At 39.7% G+C, this 19,365-nt stretch overlaps 1 protein-coding gene and 1 long non-coding RNA gene across 3 annotated transcripts in view; both read left to right on the plus strand.

The window, feature by feature from the left end:
- The first annotated feature begins 888 nt into the window (after positions 1-888).
- CMC2 (C-X9-C motif containing 2) lies at positions 889-15,625 on the plus strand. Of its 2 annotated transcripts, none has more exons than XM_084215281.1 (4): positions 889-973; positions 7,190-7,326; positions 11,415-11,486; positions 13,391-15,625. In XM_084215281.1, exons 2-4 carry the CDS (start codon positions 7,246-7,248, stop codon positions 13,463-13,465), a joined length of 228 nt encoding a protein of 75 aa, XP_084071407.1. In that variant the 5' UTR covers positions 889-973; positions 7,190-7,245; the 3' UTR covers positions 13,466-15,625. The 2 variants fall into 2 exon arrangements, with proteins under 2 accessions (XP_084071407.1, XP_084071408.1); XM_084215282.1 differs by lacking the exon at positions 889-973 and adding an exon at positions 988-1,226.
- A 1,840-nt stretch (positions 15,626-17,465) lies between these two features.
- The window catches only part of LOC311159177, a 53,361-nt gene continuing 51,461 nt past the window's right edge, over positions 17,466-19,365 (plus strand). Inside the window, exon 1 of the long non-coding RNA XR_014616501.1 lies at positions 17,466-17,618. This is a non-coding gene — a long non-coding RNA (uncharacterized lncRNA). The remainder of the gene's footprint in view (positions 17,619-19,365) is intronic.

The raw sequence follows: 19,365 nt of genomic DNA on the forward strand, positions 1-19,365 counted from the left end.
ACGGAACCACCTGGAAAGCTGAAAGATTAAAGAAAGTAAGACCAAGTCACAGGCAGGCTCAGGGGACTTGCTCCTTTCAAAGTTGTACAGAGCCGCACCTCGGCACAGCTGGCTGACATTGATGGCAGTCCTAAGGGTAGCACTACTACAGACTTAGACAGTGGCAAGTTAAAATACATGCAATAACTTACACAGACACTCTCAATCATAGAATATCCTGAGTTGGAAAGGATCCAGAAGGATCAGAGTCCAACTCCCAGCCCTGTGTAGGACGCCCCAGGAATTCCACCAGGTGCCCGAGCGTGTCGTCCAAACACTTCTTGAGCTCTGTCAGGTTTGGTGCTGTGGCCACTGGCCTGAGGAGCCTGTTCCAGTGGCCAACTCCCCACTGGATGAAAAACCCTTTCCTCATATGCAATCTAAACCTGAGATAGTTTCATGTCATTCCCTGGGATCCTGTCACTGGTGGTGAGAGATCACTGCCTGCCCCTCCCCTTCCCCTCAGGAGAAAGCCGTACAACTGCCATGAGTTCCCCTCTCAGTCTCCTGCTCTTCAAGCTGAACAAACCACATCTCGTCACGCCCTTAGAAGTCTCCCTTACTGACCGAGGCCTGGTGCGAGCAGAGGGATGGGGCGCTGGGTGCCGCCCAGGACTGTTGCTGTTGCTGTCTGTCCGGTCCGATGAGTGTCCGAGGCCCTCGACAGAGGCCACGGGCGCGCAGAACCCCGTAACCAACCATCCAACCGACCGACCGACCGGGCCGGATCTGGCACGGGATCGGGCCTCCCGCCGCTCCCGCGCCCGCCTTTCGAACCGACCAACCAGACCCCGCGCCGTGCCCTGTCCATGCAATCACAGGGCTGCCCTCCCGCAGCACCGCCCCGCTCCGGCGCCGGCGCCGTGCGCGCTCCCCGCTCTGAGGCGGCTTCCGGCCGGGGCCGGCCGAGTCTCTGCGTCCGCCCCACACAGGGGTGAGTGAGGGGCGGCCTTGAAAAGAGCCAGCGGGAAAGGGAAAAATTCAGGGAAAAGAGGGCGTATAGGGAAACCTTCCCCTCTCCTGCCGTCTTTCGTTCCAACCGCCTGGCTTTGGGGGGGCCGTGCCGAGCCAGGCTCGGGTCCGCTTTCTGGGACCCTCCGCTCACCGCGCAAGGTCCTCCGGAGCTCCCGGAGGGCTTTGGAAGGGCAGCTCTGAGTGGGATCTCGGGTCTCTCCGCTGTGGCTGCCGTAAGCTGCTTCTCCTGTGTGTGTGTGTCCCGTCGCTTCTTTAAGGCCTCCCCGGAGCAGTGAGGAGCTGCGGAGCTGGTTCAGTGGGACCCCGCCACCTTACCCTGGTAACACCAGCTGCCCAGCCCCTCGCGCCCCGTGGGATAACCGTGCTGCCGAGCAATGCTTGCTTTCTGCTGAGTGCTGCCTGCCTTTCGTCACGGCATCGGTTTGCTATGGGGGTCAGAGCCTGTCTTCCAACATGGAAACGTATCCTCTTGCTCCCTTTCTCTCTGAAGGGGAAAAGCTGTTTTACACTACGTAACAAGATTTTGACAGGTTCATAGAATTCTTCTTTGGGAAATTAATAAAATGGAGATGAGATGGAATGAAGTTTGGTCTGGTGGATGCAGCTGGCAAAACAGGAATTTGATGACAGCACCTTGTCCTTAAGGAATTGTAGAGTGAGTTGGGTTGGAAGGAACTCAAAGATGATCTTGTTCAACCCTCTGCCACAGGCAGGGACACCTTCCACTGGACAGTGCGTTAGTTTTATGCTGTCTGGATCTTATAATTCTTAACTGCATATCTTAACTGGATATTCTGCCATGGCAATACAGGAATAGGAAGAGTCAGTTTTAGTAATCTGTGATACAGTGTTGTACTGTGCAGTGGTACTGGCTGTATGTTGTAATAAAAATATCCCACTAATTGTGCCAAAACTGCTGATGTTTCTGGTATGAATACAACCTTAAATAATTGCCAGGAAGTGAAAATATCTTCCTAGTGCTTTACTCAATCACCTATTGCAACCTTAAATAAAATTGTAGAAATTAGTATTCAGTTAACACCTTCTTAGTTTATTTTGTCAAGTATGAAATCAGGTATAGTGTAGTTTCATCAGGTCCTAAAAGCAGGTGAGTTCATTCTGCTGGTGTAAGGGAGGTTGAATTGTTGGCAGCAAGTCGTGTAAAAAGAAAATCAATATGGATCTTATTTATCAGCATTAAAAAAATACTGTTCTTTAGGTTCAGGGAAAGTAAATGCATTCTACATAATTGAAAAGATCTCAAAGTAGACATAATTGATCCTTTTTCCGTTTCCTTTCTAGTCTTCATAGATATGTTTCTAAATTATTTTCCCTCATTCTAATAAGTAATGTTGAAAAACCAGTGCATAGTTTTAGAGACTGAAATTCAAGCAGTCATGAGTAAGTTTTGTAAGCTTTAGCTAAGCTTGGTTTATTAAGGTGGATTTTTAAATTTCTTGAAGATGCTGGAAAGTTTGGGGTCATTCTCAATGTGCCTAATCATAGCCTAAAGGCCAGCAGCATAGAGTGACACTTGAATCTCCTGGTCTGAAAGATGCTAGTGATGTTACTGAAAGGTAGAAACAAAGTCCTGAGTTTTGAGTTCCCTTGGGTTTTGAAATGGTGTGCATCAACTGTGATTTCTCCTTTCACTATCACTGAGTATTCAGAGCTTTTGTCAAAATTCTTTGTGTGGGATTGAACATTAGGAATGCAGGAGTTCTACTGAAGTGTCATGAATGATACCTTGAGGTAAACAGCAGCCTGTTAGGTGTGGAGCTGAATTTTTTTATGCTAAAAATTGGTACAATCTTAGAGAAAACAGGATTTGAGTAAACAAAAAGTTGTTGAGATTGTAAATATTTTTTCCAAACACCAAACAGAACAATACCGTGTAACCGAGAATGCGAAACTCCAAATGTTTTGTATTAATCAAGTTAGACATGACATTAACTGCAAAAAGAAAAAAGTTAGAGCGTGGGGAGTAGAGTTTCTTCTGCTGTGAGTCCCTGCTGTGGTCTGCACGGTCCTGCTGCCGCCTTGTGGGCGTTGTTTCAGTGCTTGCAGCAAATGTTTGTGTTCTGTGGCGCTGTGAGAATTCTGTGTTCCTGTTAAAGAGCTTCATCGTTAGCAATGTAGGTGCTCAGGTGTAATTTTTCATCATCAGGGTTGCTAAACAGGATTTACATTTCACTTTAAGAGGTCATTTTTCTGAACAGTGTGTGGATTCATGTGGTTTAGGGTTTTTTTACCATTGATCTTAGAAAGTTTAAAAAATAGGATTGTGTTCTTTTCAAATAGAAAAATAGTAAGACTCGTTTTAAAAAATAGTCTTCTAACATGTTTTAATTAAATATGGAAAAAGGGTCTTATGGAAACAATTACCTAGATCTAAATCTTCCCTTCATTTTTGCCCCTCAAGCGTGAAGAGTATAAGCATTGGGCTAAGCAGCAAAACTAAAGGAACCTAATTCAGTTTTCCTTCTGCATCAGGGAGCTGGTTAGTTCATATTTATGGGAGTTCCTGAGAAAAGAAAGGAACTTCCCTGGATTCCTGCCATGCTGACCTCATAGTTGATTTTGGGAAGAAGTGAGAATGTACTGAACCCTTTGTTTCTCCACGCAGGAAGTGTGAGGAAGTCAGGAGGAGAAATTGGCACGTGGAGAGAGATGAGCATTTTATCCTGAATTTGGTGTCAAACATGAAATGCCTACAGTGTTCTTTCCTCCTCTTTTGGGTCAGCCTTTGGTTTCTGCCTCCTTCCTGGGTGTCTGCAGTTTTATTTGAATTCTCTAGTACATGTAGGTTCCTTTTGCAATTAACAGGAAATATTTAATGTATTGAACACATGTATAGATCAATTTTCAGATTAGGGATGAGTATCATGTCTTGATAATTTATATGTTGATTGCTTTTAGAAAATTTGAGATGTTTAGTCTCCCAAGATTGCTTACACAAGGAATTATCTCATTATTTTTTTAAACAGTAATACTAATATTAGAAGTTCAGTATCATTATCAGAGAATTTTCAGCTTTAGGCTTTTGAAAAAAATCTGGTTTATGTTGGAAACCATACAGCTAGAATATCCTATATTTTCCCTACTTAAGGAGAAACCAGGCAGGATATGATACTGGAATGAGACAATTTCTTAATTATTTTTTTCCCAGGAGAATAATTTAGATCTAGAAACTGGTTTAGGAAGTTGAAAGATTAATTATCTTTATCCATGTCCTCTATGTTCAGAGACTAATAGTTTATAGAAATGTTTATTTTTAAGGTATTTTAACCAAATTATTGAGATACCTATGAAATGTAATTTTTTTCAAGAAAGAAAAAATTACACTGAATCTCTTATCAAACACATTAAAGGGCATAGCATTTCTGTGCAAACCAGTGGAATATGTCAGTGCCATTATGTAAAGAGATAATTTCTTTACTTCTCTCCAAATAGTCACTTCACATATTAACATTTGCTTAGCATTTTGCAGTTCTAAAGCAATTCCTGTATTTTCTAAATACTGTTTTTTTACTTCACTTCCAGTATTTCTTCTACAGAAATTCTGTGTTTACCTTGGCATTCTTTACCCCATGTTTCTGTTAGTGGTTTCCTCAGAGCAATTTATATTGCTTATTCACAATTTTTTCCTGTGATTTTTTTGTTCTGTTTTGTTTTCCCAGTATTCTTTTATGTATCAATTCCCTTTGAGTTACCTGTATAAAATTCTGTCCATTTCGACTTAGATTTTGGTAAGATGGCAACTTACAATTCTTATTTTTCATTAGAATGTTATTAAAAAGAAACTAAGTAAACCAATGTCCTTTCTTCACACAAATTGTTGTTTTTCTTGAAACTCTGCTGTTTGTCAGAATCATTCCCCTCCAGCAAAAAGATTTCAGCCTTCCCTGCTCATTTATAGACCACTGTCTAATCTGACATTTCTGCACATGAGTTTAATATTCAGCACTGAGAACACTGCTCTGTCCTAACTTCAGAAGTGCTTAAAGCCTCCAGGGAGGCTCAGAAAGATGTTTTGTTACTTAGTCCATCACATCCTGCAAGAACTGAGTGCTAGAACTTGAAACATTCTAATATTGAATGTTATTTCAAAATTTCAGGAGTACCGATCTATGAACTGGTTTGACAGTTAAGACCTTTGATTTGTAGCATCTATTCCACAAGAGGGGACATTGGAAAATCCCTTGGAGTAGTTAGAAGGCTTTTAACTAAAAAAGTGCACCATCACCTCTGGTGGTGGCATTGGTGGCTTTTGTCCACTGTCTGAGAATACTTTTGCAAACAATGGCAGTGATTACTGTTCTTAGTTTAGAAATAATGACTCTTTCCTTGAAATGCTCCATTTGACTTGCTGGCCTGTGCTGATGTGCATTCCCAGTTTCATTAGGACGCTGCTCTGGCTTTCTCCTGAGGCTGCCAGCTCAGATGACAGTTTTAGGAGGCACAGGCAGAGCTGAATGATGAAGAGCTTTAATAATCATCTGGGTTCCCACATGTTAAAGTAACACACAGCCATTGAGCTGCTCACCCTCGCAGGGGAATGCTAACTCTGAGCTATCAAAAAAACTCTACTGATAAATTTAAAACATATTGACTTTGTGTGGCATGCAATCAAAAGCTGGTGGCAATAACACAGCTGGGTTCTTAATCACTTTGATGTTACAGTCGTGCTCCTGCTGTCATATTTCTAAAGGTTCATTTGTTAATTTGTTGGAAAGAATGCTTAAGCAACTTTTACAGTTTCCAACAACTTCTGTGCTAAGAGTAAGTGTAGTGTAATATTAGACTTCCAGATAGAATGGGGGAAGGTTTTTGGAAGAAATCACTACAACACTATGTGGAACATATTCTCATCGTTCTCAAGTGGCTTTTAAATGTTTGGATTTTTAAAATTAAGTTTGCTTGTGGGAATCTAACTCTTGTGAAGCTGAACACATAATGGGAAGTACTGGATATATGAGTGTACGTGGCTCTTTAAGCTGAATATATTCCTTGAGCATTCTAGGAAGAGCAGTGGAGATTATGAGCCCTGCAGCTGAATTTTGGGTCTTTGCAATAGTAAAATCTGACCATTGGCTACTTGTATTTGTCCAGTCTGTTTTGGAGGACTGTTAAGACAGTGATGGCTGCTTAGTACAAGTTGTAGTGGTCTTTGCCTGGTGTATTGCAACTGGAAAGGTGATCCCTTTGAGAGAAGGGGAAATGACAAAATACTAAGCAAACAAACAAGCAAACAGGCATCTCTCTAATTTAGTGGCAGTATGGGCCATAAAAATAAAATTTTACCAAGATGAGCCCATTTGTCCCTGTATCAACTGGACTTTTCTCCCCCTCCTGGTGATCTTCCTGAACAAAGATGTCATCTTCCTTCAGCCACTGTTCATATGATGCTTTCAGTCCATGTCAACTAAAGAACCTGCTCCCTTCCCACAGAACCCTGCAGGAATGGGTGTCCCCTTCAGTGTTTCAGAGAGAAAACATGAGGGAAACCTAAGTGCTTCCTTCCACTGTGTGATGGAGTGGGGAATTCATGTAGGAGAGCAATCCTACTGCTTTTCAAAGGAGCATGGTGAAAGAGCAAGAGGCAGCAACATGGAGTTGCAAGAAGGGACATTTCAATTCCTAGTGATTTAAAAAAAAATATCAGTACTGTTTTGATGAAGTGATTAAGTATTGGTTTTAAAAGCATCACCAATGTCTGGATTAGGATTTTTTTAAAAGTAGCTAAAAAAGATGCCAGTTCTCAGAGTGCTGTAGTGGAATAGCTTTGTGCTTCCTGTTGTAATCTTTGTAAAAGGTAGAAGGAAAATCACATACACTTAACTTTTTAAAGTAAGAAAACAGAAAATGGAAGTAGGAAGGTGAAAAGATAATCTGGAGTTCAAGAAAGATTAATGCTGCTAGAGAGTCCCTGAAAATTAAAATCTTAGCTGTGCGTTTATGTCTGTGATAGCCAAGATCATAAATTTCTATCTGACTGTGAACATTTGGGTTGTGTAGAAGACCAGACATGTGCTGCGTTTAATGACTGTAACTGTGTAATCTAAATTATATGCATTAAACTGCATTTTGATCTCAAATATTGTTAAAATAACACAGTGATAATATTTTACGTGTTAAATCAGACTTGCTAGTGACACTATTTTAATGTTGGCAGGTGGAAATTTTCTCAGGTTCTTGTCCCTGTGCTACTAAAATCATCCCTAACTAAAGATGCATCCAGACCTGTCTCCTCATCTGCACACTGAAGAGTGTAACCTAATTATCAGTCTGCTCAAGAAGTGTCACAAGGAGGTAAGAAGTGTTGAGCAGAGAAAAGAGTGGGTGGGTTGGGGAAATGAGTGTCAGATAGATTAGTGGTGATATTATATGATCATGGAGAGAAAACCCTCCTCTAGGCAGAACAGCCATGAAATATAGCTGGTGTGTTTTCACTGATGAGCTGTCTGAGGACTGTATGTAAAATCATGCCAGTGATTTATTTAGGAAAGACAACATACCTTAAATTTTTCTGTGCTACAGCTTAACACATAGGGACCTATTTTATGAACTGGACTAACTTCTGCATCTCTTAGTACTGTGTACCCCTCAAAAAAAAAAAAAAGATAAAATCAGCTTCAAATGCCCTCTTTTTGTATGCTCACAGCATTTCCATATTCCAGCTGTCCCTGGGGCAGATGCTTCAGTGTGGTTAGAAGCAGATGTGTTGATGGGGATTCCAACAGCCACATGCCTGATGTTCACTGCTTGGAGAGCTAATTGGGAATTACTCCTTGACTTCCATGTTCTTATTAGGTACCCACTTAAGGATGTAAAATGCTAAGTTGTCTTCAGGCTTCTCCAGGCTCTTCATTGCTTCAAGATTATGGAATCCTCATCTCACTTGTTTAAAAGCCTTTTTAGAAATTTGCTTTGTCTACATCTCCTAGATGTAGAAGATTTGGCCCCTGCATTGAAAGCTTTCTGCAGCATCATTGCAATGTTGTTAATTATTTTCCCAGTCTATTCTAAATAGATGTTCTGCAGAGATAATCTTGTGGTATTAGTGCATAAAAAAGTTAAATTACATTGTTTTTACTGAGATAAAAATATATTTAAATATTCACTATGAGTGTGAAAACTCTTGATTTACACCAGTAAATGCAATCTACAATATTTTCACTTCCATGGTTAGTTGTGATGTTGATACTTTTTTTTCTAATGTCGTTGGATTCTAAGACAATGCAAATGTTAGCTTTATTGTTTTGAACAGAACTGTAAATTTTTCTTTGCAAAAGCCATTCCAGGATGAGAAGCAAGGCTGCTAATTCACAAAATGTGAGAGAAGACATTTTATCTGAAAGATGGGTAACAACATTTTTGCAAGATTTTAATATAGTTAAAGTAACATATTAAAAAACATTTCCAGCACCATACTTTATGATTTTTAAATTACGGCAATGAAGGGAGCAGAGTTTTAATACTAAAATTCATTTGCAGGGAGTGTATTGAACTGGTTTTCTTCAGCAACATGTAATTTGTTTTGTTGGCACTTGGAGTGCAGTATCTTAAAAGTCTGTTGATACCATCTCATAGGTGGTACTTCCCATTCCACTGCTCCTGTCCAGAACATCTCCAAGCTTTAAAACTAAAAGTTGAATTGAATGTAGGAATTACGCTTTTCTTCTGAATTTAGAAATTCTAATTTGCCTTAAAAATGCTTTAGGTAGTTTGAGAGATTGTAGAAACTTTTTTCCTTTCATTTTTTAGTTGAATTTTTTTGCAACAACTTTAATATTATAATGTAGGTAAATGTTCTGTATCTAGAATTTAGTGAGAAGACTGCATGTACCTTAACTACTGTTGTATCAAAAGGATTCCCCAATAACCATCAGTTAGGAGAATAGGCAGCATGTAACCAATATAAAGTGAAAGTGTGGTAATTATTTTTTCATAATTGTGGAAACAAATCCAATTAGGAGAGAAAATGCATTCAGATTTGTCCTGAATACATAGGGGGGCTTTCTGTGCTTTGACTAGGAATGCAGCAGTATTGATTTACTGTTTGCAAGTAGTGAATGGTTGGCTGGCTTTTTGTTTGTGGTTTGGGTTTCTTTTTTTTTGTTTTAAATGAATGTGAAGATAGAACTATCATGGACTTGTGTGACGTAGCTTCCTAGACTGCCTTGAGAACTGGAACTAAAGGGTGCACTTGAACTCCTTGGAGCAAGTGATTCAAAGGAATCTATTGTCAATCTGACTTATGAAGGCACTGGGAGCAGCAATAATAGTCATGCACAGATTTATATTTTCTTGGTTTTGTTTGAAGTTGATCTTTGCATGAAGAGGAATTACTTTTGTCAGTCTTGTGCTCGGCTAGGAGAGGATGTTTGTGCTGGCAGTCTCAGAACAGAAAGGGTGAGGATGACTTTTTCACACTCAGTTGAAGGAGAGCAATACTTTTTCATTTGAAATTCAATGGGAATGTACTGAAATATTCTTTTTAAATTGAACTCATTGAAATCTGAAGTCAGTGATATTAATGAGTTATTGGTGACTACTTGCTGTTTTCTTAAAATGCCAAAATATCGTAAGAACCTTAATCTGCAATTGAAATTGCCATTCCTGAGGGATGAAAAGCATTATTTTTTAATTGGGTGTCCATTTGCACAACAGTCAATTTGATTTACTTTATCCCTAATCTAGAACCTGCCCTGTATATCAAGTTTTGTATCAAGTGAAGAGAGGTTAATGGGATTCCTATTTGATGTCACTTCCTTTAATAACTCTACTCTGGTGCCAAGTATGTGCTATAAATAGATGAATTTTTATAGGTAGCAGCTCAAAGGAATGTGTATTGTCTTGCTGTTGTATCACTGTAATAGGTGTAATAGCTGCTTTTGAGAAGCTGATAGTTTCCCTCATAATCTCAGCCAAGAAGTTGACATTTTATGAATCTGGCTAAATAAACATAGATTAAACTCACTGTATGCACTAGTCAGAGTGGAGTAAGCTTGAAATGTGAGTGTTCACCTTGAAATTTAACATGCAGGTATGCAAGTAGAATACAAAATTTAATCTGTATTAGCTGGAATGAAAATGTTGTAAAAGCAAGATCAGTGTGCAGTAAAGTGACAACTTGTTCCGTGCAACTGCTTCAGTCATCTGATGCCCTTTATAAATCACAGAGATATAAACAAGCTAATTATAGCACTGCTATAGTGAAGTGTTTGTCATAAACTTTACTAACCCACTCCTACTTCAGTTGTGTTCTACTGGATGAGATCTTGTTCATAGTTTGACTCCTTAATAGTGTTCATGGATGACTTGTATGAATCCATCCAGCTGCTGCTCAGCTGTTGAAATGCACCTAGGTTTCCTTCAGAAGTGTGGAAGGGACTTCATTTGGATCTGTTTTGTTCTTCTTGGTCTTTTTTGTTTAAATTCATTAGTTGTCTGTAAGATTGGCTGAGGTGTCCCCATTCATTGTGTAGCTGCAAATAACTACTAAAAGCCCCCTCCTCCAGGTCTTCTAAATCACTTGGATGCTCTGCTGCCAGGTTCTGCCCTGAGATTCTCTAACATGGCACAAGCATGCCCCTGAAAAGGCAGTCCTTCTACAACCATGCATTCTGAGAGTGGTTTAATGCCCAGTAGAATGGAATTGCTCTAAGAAATACTGGCTAAGAGGACAGATTTTTATGGTGAATACCATCATGTTGGCTGTGGGGAGCCTTCATGAGGACAAGGCTTGTAGTTTTTTAGAAACTAAGGAACGCTTAAATGTGCTTAAGGCCAACAATTGAGCTGTGCCATAAAGATGATAAATGCATCTTATTTATTAACCTCAAGATCCAGAGAGATTTTTTATACTGGTTCTAATGTTCCAGTCAATTAAGCCTAGTGCCTGCATCTTCTGGACCAACAGCACATTGTTCATGCAGCTGGGATAATGGAGCAGTGAATCCTTTGCCTCTCTAGGTCACAAAGAAATAATAAAAACTAATGCAGGGAGGACATTGCCTCCGTATTACAACCTGGAGTTCAGATTTTTTTTTTTGTATGTCATTTAACTTATAGTGAGAGTTATGAGACTGACTTCTAGATCTATAAAATGTATGTTCTGCATTTAAACAATAGCTTCAGCTAGGTGTCCTCCTTTAGTCTGGTTATGCATGGTGAGTACCTTCAACTTTCAGCCAGGCAGGGGTGGCTCAAGTGAGCTTCAGGAGTAGCCTGAACCTCTGCCTGCTTGGGGAAAAAAGTTACCAAACACCACTTTTGACAAGAAAGGGAAGGGAAAGATCAGGATATGCTGAAAAATGCAAATGTGTTTAAATAAATATAGAGCTTCAGAGGAAGAAACCTTTGAAGTGTAATTTTTTTTCTCCTTAACTCATCAGCACAATGTTTTGAAGTTTTTTGGCCATTGCAATGATATTGACCGTGAGATGAGGAAGTGCTTAAAGAAAGAGGTAAGCAATAAATTATAAATATTGTAAGTTAAATGCTTAATAAAAAATGGGAGAGAACTAGAGTTGTTTTTTACTAAGTAGTATGAATCAGTAAATGTAAGCACGTTCTGCTGTGGGCACTTGAGACCAAATCCAAACTTTTTAAAATAAATTTGTCAAGTAAAATCTGGCATTAACAAATGGCGTGGTGTATTTTTTGATATACAAAAATAGGCAAACACATTTTAATGAAACAAACATTGCAGATAGGAACTGACACTTCACAGATTGCTTCTGACTTTTTTCTTAATTTTTTTTTAGTAATGGTATTTGCACAGAATTTAATATAAAGCAGTAATGGTCACTTCTGCATAAATAACACTTAAAGCTGAAGTCAGTTACACTGACTGAAACTACTTAATGAGTTGCCCTAAATGAAAAAATCTGCAGGATTTGAAGGAATGAAGACAGAGTTTAAGTGGATTAACTGTTTTAATAGACACATTTTCAGAAGAGTGCTCTTTATATTTATGGTGGTTGTACCTACATGACAGAACATATAAATGAGCATTTTGCACACCTTTTAGCTTTAAACGGTACTTTCTAATTTTTACATAAATTTCACCATACTAAAAAGTTTCTTGCCACATAATCTCATTATTCTCATTTTTTCTTCCACTGAGGCCTTTACATTAAAGGAGTTCTTGATGATTATATTTGTCTGCCTTCTTAAAATGTGCTTATATTGATATGCCATTACTAGGAAGCCCCTGAAAGTTTGTTCACCAGTAGTGAATAGGTAAAGATGTATTTTTTAAAGATCCATTGTTCTCATTCTACATAAAAACATGGACGGATTATTGAAAAATTAAATATTGGCAAGGGAAAAAGTTAAGCGTTCTGTAAATGTTAAGTAATGTTTCGGGTCATTATTTCAGTTATAGACCAATCAGTATAATGGATGAAAAACTTCAAATCCTTTTCAAAATCAATTTCTTTAGTAGTTTATTACATTATATAGAGAATTGAATATTTGTGGCTTACTTGGGTTGTATTCTTGATACCAATTATTAAAATATTGAACAAATATATGCTCTAACCTAAGGACAAAAATATTTTTCTTCTCATGAAGTACATATCAAATGATGCATTGATTTTTAATTTTTCATTTATTTGAGCCATGAAAATGTTTCCTTTTTGTTTGCCATGAAAGAAAGGCTCTTCAAGCTTCTGCTAGTGCAGGGGCATACTTGAAAGCATGGTGATCTTTTACATGTATCTTACCTGTGAAGACTTTCTTGATTGCATTTTACACTGGAGTCCTGCCTCTGTTGTGGTTCTTGTTTAAACCATTAAAAATCCCCACATGCCTTACCCTCATTCAATCCAAATTTGTCTTTGTTCCTTTCATCTTGGTATCCCGCTTTATCTGTGCGTATAGTTAATGACCAGGATCAAAAATAGACCAAGCCTGTGATGACAAATTCATTTTTCAGAAGGCAGATACACATTAATCAGTGTCTTGAAAAAGGAAAAGAGCCTGACCTGTGCTCTAGAATAGCACCAGGGTAACTTTTTCTTCCTAGTTCATGTGTGAAGTGTAGCTGTGTGTGTTTGATCACTGTATAATTAAGTTCCTCCTTAAGATTAACTGAATATTCATTATTATGAATAGAATATGGAGTGTTCTAATACTCTTTAGCTTAATAACCTTAAACTTAGAAACCTGTATTTTAATGGAATAAATGTTAATTTCAAAGTAAAAATGAACCTATATCTAGATATTAACAAGAGCTGTATTTCTAACACATCAGTCAAATGTATTGTTTCTGTTCCTGGGTAAAAAAATGCTTCTACAGTTTTAAATTTGACATATCTGTTTAATGATAACAGATGATCTATTAATTTCCTTATCTGTCTTCCAGTATGAAGAAAACAGGCGCAGGAACCGGGAGAAACGGCAGAGGATAATAAATGCTCACAAAGCCGCAGAGAAGTGAGCGGTGCTGTGGCTGGACAGCTGCAGCTCCACAGGGATATTCACTTGTCCAGCCTGTGGTTTGTGAGGTGGTGACATAACAAAAACATCTAATACATACTCATTCCCAGCAAGGCGAACAATATGAAAAAATAAATACCATACATCGCTCACAACCTTACTCAATTTTTGACCTCTAAAAAAAACAACGGCACTTTTATGAGTGTTAAGTAATGAGGAGTTGGTGTGCATGAGATACTATGTGTTCAGCTGTGTTCCCCACTTTTTACTGAGTTGCATTTATCTCCTTGTGTTTAGCAGTTTCTCTTTCATGTCATAGGTTTTGTAGGGACTTTTTGTTTGTTTTTCATTGCAAAACACTAAGTTACTTTTTCCATCGCTTTTTGTAGTGTCGTGATAACACTTCTTAAATGGATTAGGAAAGAGAAATTTTAAACAGATGTGGCTTGAAATTGGGAATTTCCTATAAAGGAATAATTGCAGTTCTAGTATTTTTTATTGGAGCTAAAAGGATGAAGCTACTGTCTTCAGCTGAGAAGATTACAAATCCTCCCTGCCAACCATATGTACAGTGTAGACTGTTGTAAGACAATTTGTTCATCATACCCAAAACAAGCGGCTTTAGAAATTCAGAATGGAACATTTCCAGGGATTTACAAAGCTTCCCCTTGATTTTTGTTGAGTACAATCAATGTGTACTGAGTGATTTTTGAAGAAGAGTGCTGCCAAAAATATAAGCTGAAGTTCTTCCATTTTCTCTGGTACAAAAGTAAAGTCATATTATGACAATTGAGGTTGAAGCAAAGCTGCCACTGAAGTGAAGAAAAGTGTAACTTTCTCAGGCAAGTCAATGTGTGTTGTGTGACCAAGTTGCCTTGTTAGCCTATAAAAGGTGTTTATTTTCCATCAAACTGCTGAAAGCCCAGAACAAGTCTCAGAATTCAGAAGATTTGATACCAAAACATACACTGGTTGTCCACTGATGGAGCTGCTTCTCTGTGTGTCTGCTGGATTCGCCTTACTTTTAAATAATGCCTCTGTTCTGCCTAGCAGCAAAAGACTTTTTTAAAATCTAAATTTTGTTGAGCCAAATATACAAAGTATCTAGAAAATTTTTGGAAAAAAGGTGCCTATTCTACAGTGAATTACGTGGTTGTTATAAGAACCATTGTTGATACTCAATCTTGAAATTGGCACATGCCCCTGTTTTTGGAAGAAAATGGTATTTTGTGAGCTGAAGGGTGAATTAGATAGAATAATTTTAGTTATTTTTCAATACCTGGATGGACCCAATTAAATCAGTAAAATTAAACTACAAATGTTTTCAGTGAAAGCTCCAAGCAAAGCTGAAGCAATTGTTTCTGCATCTTGACATGCTGTTTGTTTCTTAGAACAAGTAAATGATGCACTGTTTGAATTAATACTTGAATGGTTGGAAGTGGTGCAGCCTTTATTGGTATTTTTCAGAGTATTTTGAAAGAGTACTTTGTAGTGAACTCCCCTATCTGGGAACTCTGTATCCATGGTACTTCTTCCATTTGAGACGATACAACCTACTTCAGGCAAGCTCTTAAATAGGATTTGTAGCCTTTAAGTACATAAATAAATTGAGAATTGTTCCAGAGATTAGGTTGGAAGCTGATATCTGAGTGCAGAAGCATTGAAGCTTTTGTTTCTTTAATCAGCTTCTGTGAGTCCCAATCTTTCACAAAGCAACAAAATAAGAAACCAAGAGCCACTTAACACAGCTCATTAGTCAGAATCATGTTTGCAAAGATCAATGTGCTTAGTGAATGAAAGACCAAATGGCACACACAATTCCTATTGATACTTTTAACTACATTTATTTATAAATCTATTTTACAGATCAGCTTTGTTTACCTAGTGAAAGTCTGATCATGGTCTTCCTTCTGTTTCTCTTTGCTAATTGCCCACTAGTAGTTTGATATGAGAGTGCCCATTGATTCCTGTGGGTTTTGTTGCTTTTGTTTGACAGAGAGTTCATGTTGCTAATTTGATCTTGAAGCTGAAAAACACTGGTGTAATAATACTGATGATTTATCTGACAGAGAAAGGGGTAAGGGTGAGATAGTAAATGTGGGGTTTTTTTCTTGTTTCCTAAAGCTTGAGTGAAATAAACCTTTCCTCTATAGACTCTGAAGACAGTTTATTGCAATGTCATTTGTCTATAGGAACATTTTGCTCACTGTTCTTTTTGACAGATTGTATTTGAGAGAGAAAAGAAATTTCATGTAATTTATGTTGAATTGCATGTGAGAAGCTGATGTGTGTTTCATGTCAGAAAGTGAAGAAGGGGGAATCAGAACGGGGATATGGCAGCTCTGGCCATAATGGTGAGAATTTTCCATATTGAAGTGCCATAAAAGTCTAGGATACATGGACAGGAGGAGGACAGAGCAAAGAGAATTATAACTGTCCAGCAAAATTCCTTTAGTTTTACCAGAAACACCTGGTAACACTATTCGTAGTGTACTTTCTCTTGCTGGAAAACTAAATGACATCCTGTGTTCCCTAATTTTGAAAAAAATTTATATTTTAGTAGAAGGAATAATATTCTGCTGAATAGCAGCAGCATAGTGTAAGAACAGCAGGATAGGTTCTTGCTCTGGTGTTAATTTCTTTATACAACAGGGCTTGTCTCCTGTTAAGCTGCACTGCTGAATGTTAATATATTATGAAGGTACCGCTTGTCTTTCCCTGTAAACTTTAGTTAGTAATATCCTCAAGGAATTATGTCCTTTGTTGCTGATAAAGATGATGTGTAGTTTCTAGACCTTGAAGCAAATTATTGATTTAGTTGAGCTGACTGTACAATTTGGGAGAGGACTAGTCCTGTGAGTTAGTTCTTCCCTCTGTTTACTGGAAATCACTGTAATGAATATTTCCAATGTGTTATGCACTTAACTGAAGCTCCACACCTCATGTATAAAGTGTATTCAACAGTCAGGCATTCCGGAATTTCGCACTGCCCATGCTTTAAAAAAATTCATGACATATAATTTTTTTCTGGTATAAATGAAAACACACTTCTGTGGAATACCTAAAAGGATCTGAGCAACTGGAAAACTGATACCACATTCTTACACTTGAGTTAAAAATGAATTATTAACATTAGTGCTTAAGCAAGGAGATTCTCTACCTGGACAACATAATGGATTTTAGTGCTGCAACGTAAGTTACACATTGAGTTTTTTTAACATGGACTAGAATGGACTATCAGCAAATCTTCAAATGCCTTGAAGAGTGTGGGTATGCGTGGCTAAGTTACAGGAACGCTGACACCACCATGTCATCCCCAACACAGGTGGTGAGAGCACAAGGCATGTGTTCGCATGACATTCGCGGTCTAATTTCAAGAAAAACCTTTGACTGGAAACCGTTTGCTTTGATTTGAAACCTTTGCTGCTTTTGAGTTGTTCACTTGAAGTGGATCTGATTTCCCCTCCTGCCCCGGGCTGAGACGGCTGCTCCCCGCGCTGCCATCGCCGCGCTCGGGCTGTGCCGGCATGCCAGCGGTGACTGCGGCTCCGTCCCGGCAGTGCCACTGGGAAACCCTTCCTTACAGACTGCTAAGAAGGACATCGGGAATTTTTCCCGAGGTCTGGCAGAACTGCTTACTGTCAGCCGACAGACACCGGACGTGATATCGTGCCCTGAGCGGGGCGGCGACCGGTTCGGAGCTGCACAGGGCGGTCTGCGCTGCCTCCCGGGGCCAGCCGTCAGCGCTTGGCGCTGCGGGATCACCGCGATCGGCAGCGCCGTCTCCGCTTGCCGCCTGGCAGCCGGGAACGCCACCAGGCTCGGCGGCCACGACCCGGCCCCCCGTATCCCGCTCTCCTCATCTCGCACCCCGTTCCACACCCCGCGCTGCGGGGCTCGGCAGCGCCGCCCAGCGGCCGCTCCGTCCCGCGGGAGGCGGCGGCCTTCCCGCCGCGCGGGCGGGGCTCCCTCAGGCCGCGCCGCCATGTTGGTGGGTGCTGGTTCTGCCGCAGCCTTGCGGTGTTGAGGTGTTGGTCTGTGCCCCGGTGCTCGTGCTGTGCTAAGGAATGGCCTCAGCCCCAGTAAGAACCGGGTTCTGGTGAGGTGCCATCGCACCTAGACTCTGTGCAGCCCAACCGCAGCGTCTGCCTCAGGTAAAACAACATCCACACTCTTCCCTCATGGGCCAAAAGTTGTCGCAGCTGACCCGCGTGCTCTGACATACACTGGGGATGCTGCTGATTGCTCGTTGATGCTGAATTCTCTTGCACAATCCTACTTCTGTTTATCACCCAAATTTTTTATTTATTTAAGTCAAGTCCGTGTTGGGCTCAGGACAGCACTGTTCAAATTAATAAACGTGGTTGGACTTTGCTGTGTCCAGCACTGAGCAAGGCTCTGGCACCGGGTCCTACGTGTAGCCGCAAACCACAGCGAGGATTGACGCTGACAATACCAAAAACTCGTCCCTATGGAGTTTGGTGGGATTAGAAGACTACACCTCAGTCTCTTCCACCCCCTGGATTGGTAGTTACAGCTATAAGATATATTTTAGAAACAGCTATGTTGTGCCTTAATATAGCCATTTCTATTTTCCAAAGTTCAGCAGGATATTGGAACTGGCTGATGCACCTGGCTCTCAAAGCAACCAGGAATAAAAGATCGTTCTCAAAGACAACTGGCATTGATGAAGTTTTGAATTACTAGTGATTCATTCTGTGTAGCATGATTGGTTTGTCACTTTATGTATTCTTTAATATTGTAATTATTTATCTGGTGTCACCTTAGACCATGTGTGCAATGCACAAAACAATCCACCTCAGCTGTCTCTGGTAATTGAAAACTGCAGCTTTTAATTCTTAACTTTCTTGTAGCTTTCAGAGCTACATATTTGTGTGGCTTATTTAGCTGTGTTTTGGTTTGGTTCATATTCTAACATTCGTGGTAATGAATATATAAAGTACTTTGTGTCTAAGTGGCACTAGTTAGACAGCTGCGGTTACAAACAGCCCACATAATCATATTAAATCAATATTAAATGTGTGCTACTGAATAGTTGTCTTTGGGTTGCTGATGGTCCCAATTTAATTTAAACTTCATCCCACTAGTGCTCCAAAAAACCTCAGAGGAAAACAAATCAAAAATCAAATCCCCAACTGACTAACTCCGAATGGAATAACAGATCTTTCATAATTGGTCCACAGTGGCTTAATTTAGGTGGATGTACATGTGTGTGGTGTGTGGCAGCAAACACTCCAAAACCTGTTGGCTGTTCACTGCAAGAGAGGGAACAACTGTGAAGAATGGGTGTCAAGATGCCTTTTTTTTTTTTTTTTTTGGGGGATAAGATAGTTTATTTGAACTAGGAAAATAGAAAAGTCTCATTTGAGTTATGGTATTTCATGTGAAGAGAAGATAAAAATACTCAAAGTTTCTTCAGAAAGCCACTTTGTCCTCATTGTGATGTAGCTGTGCTGCTGTTGGTTCTGTTTGCTGAATGGCCTAGAATAGATGGTGAGGGCTGAAGAGGGGCAGCAGCAAGGAAACATGACACTTTCCTCTGGAGCTGCTTGGTATTCAAAATGGACACACTCAAATCATCTGGTTATAACAAGAGCTAGATTTTCTCCCTGGGATTTTTTTTTTTTTTTTTTTTGCCCTGGGCTTGTATTCGTGGGCTTCTGTTTCTGTTCTTGGGGCTGTGTTCAAGGTGAGGGCAAAAATGATTTAGTTGATCTAAATCTCCTGGTTGGAAAATTGCAAATTATTGCAGGGAGTGGTGCATTGAGTGGAAACCAGTTCCAGTGTCCAGTACCCAGTGGAGATGTTGTAATTTTATCTCTTGTTGTTAATTAGGCCTTAAAACGTTTTAGAAGAGACTGCATACAGCAGTTCTGTACT

Source organism: Fringilla coelebs, assembly GCF_963513975.1.
Source record: "Fringilla coelebs genome assembly, chromosome: 14".
Classification (NCBI taxonomy): domain Eukaryota; kingdom Metazoa; phylum Chordata; class Aves; order Passeriformes; family Fringillidae; genus Fringilla; species Fringilla coelebs.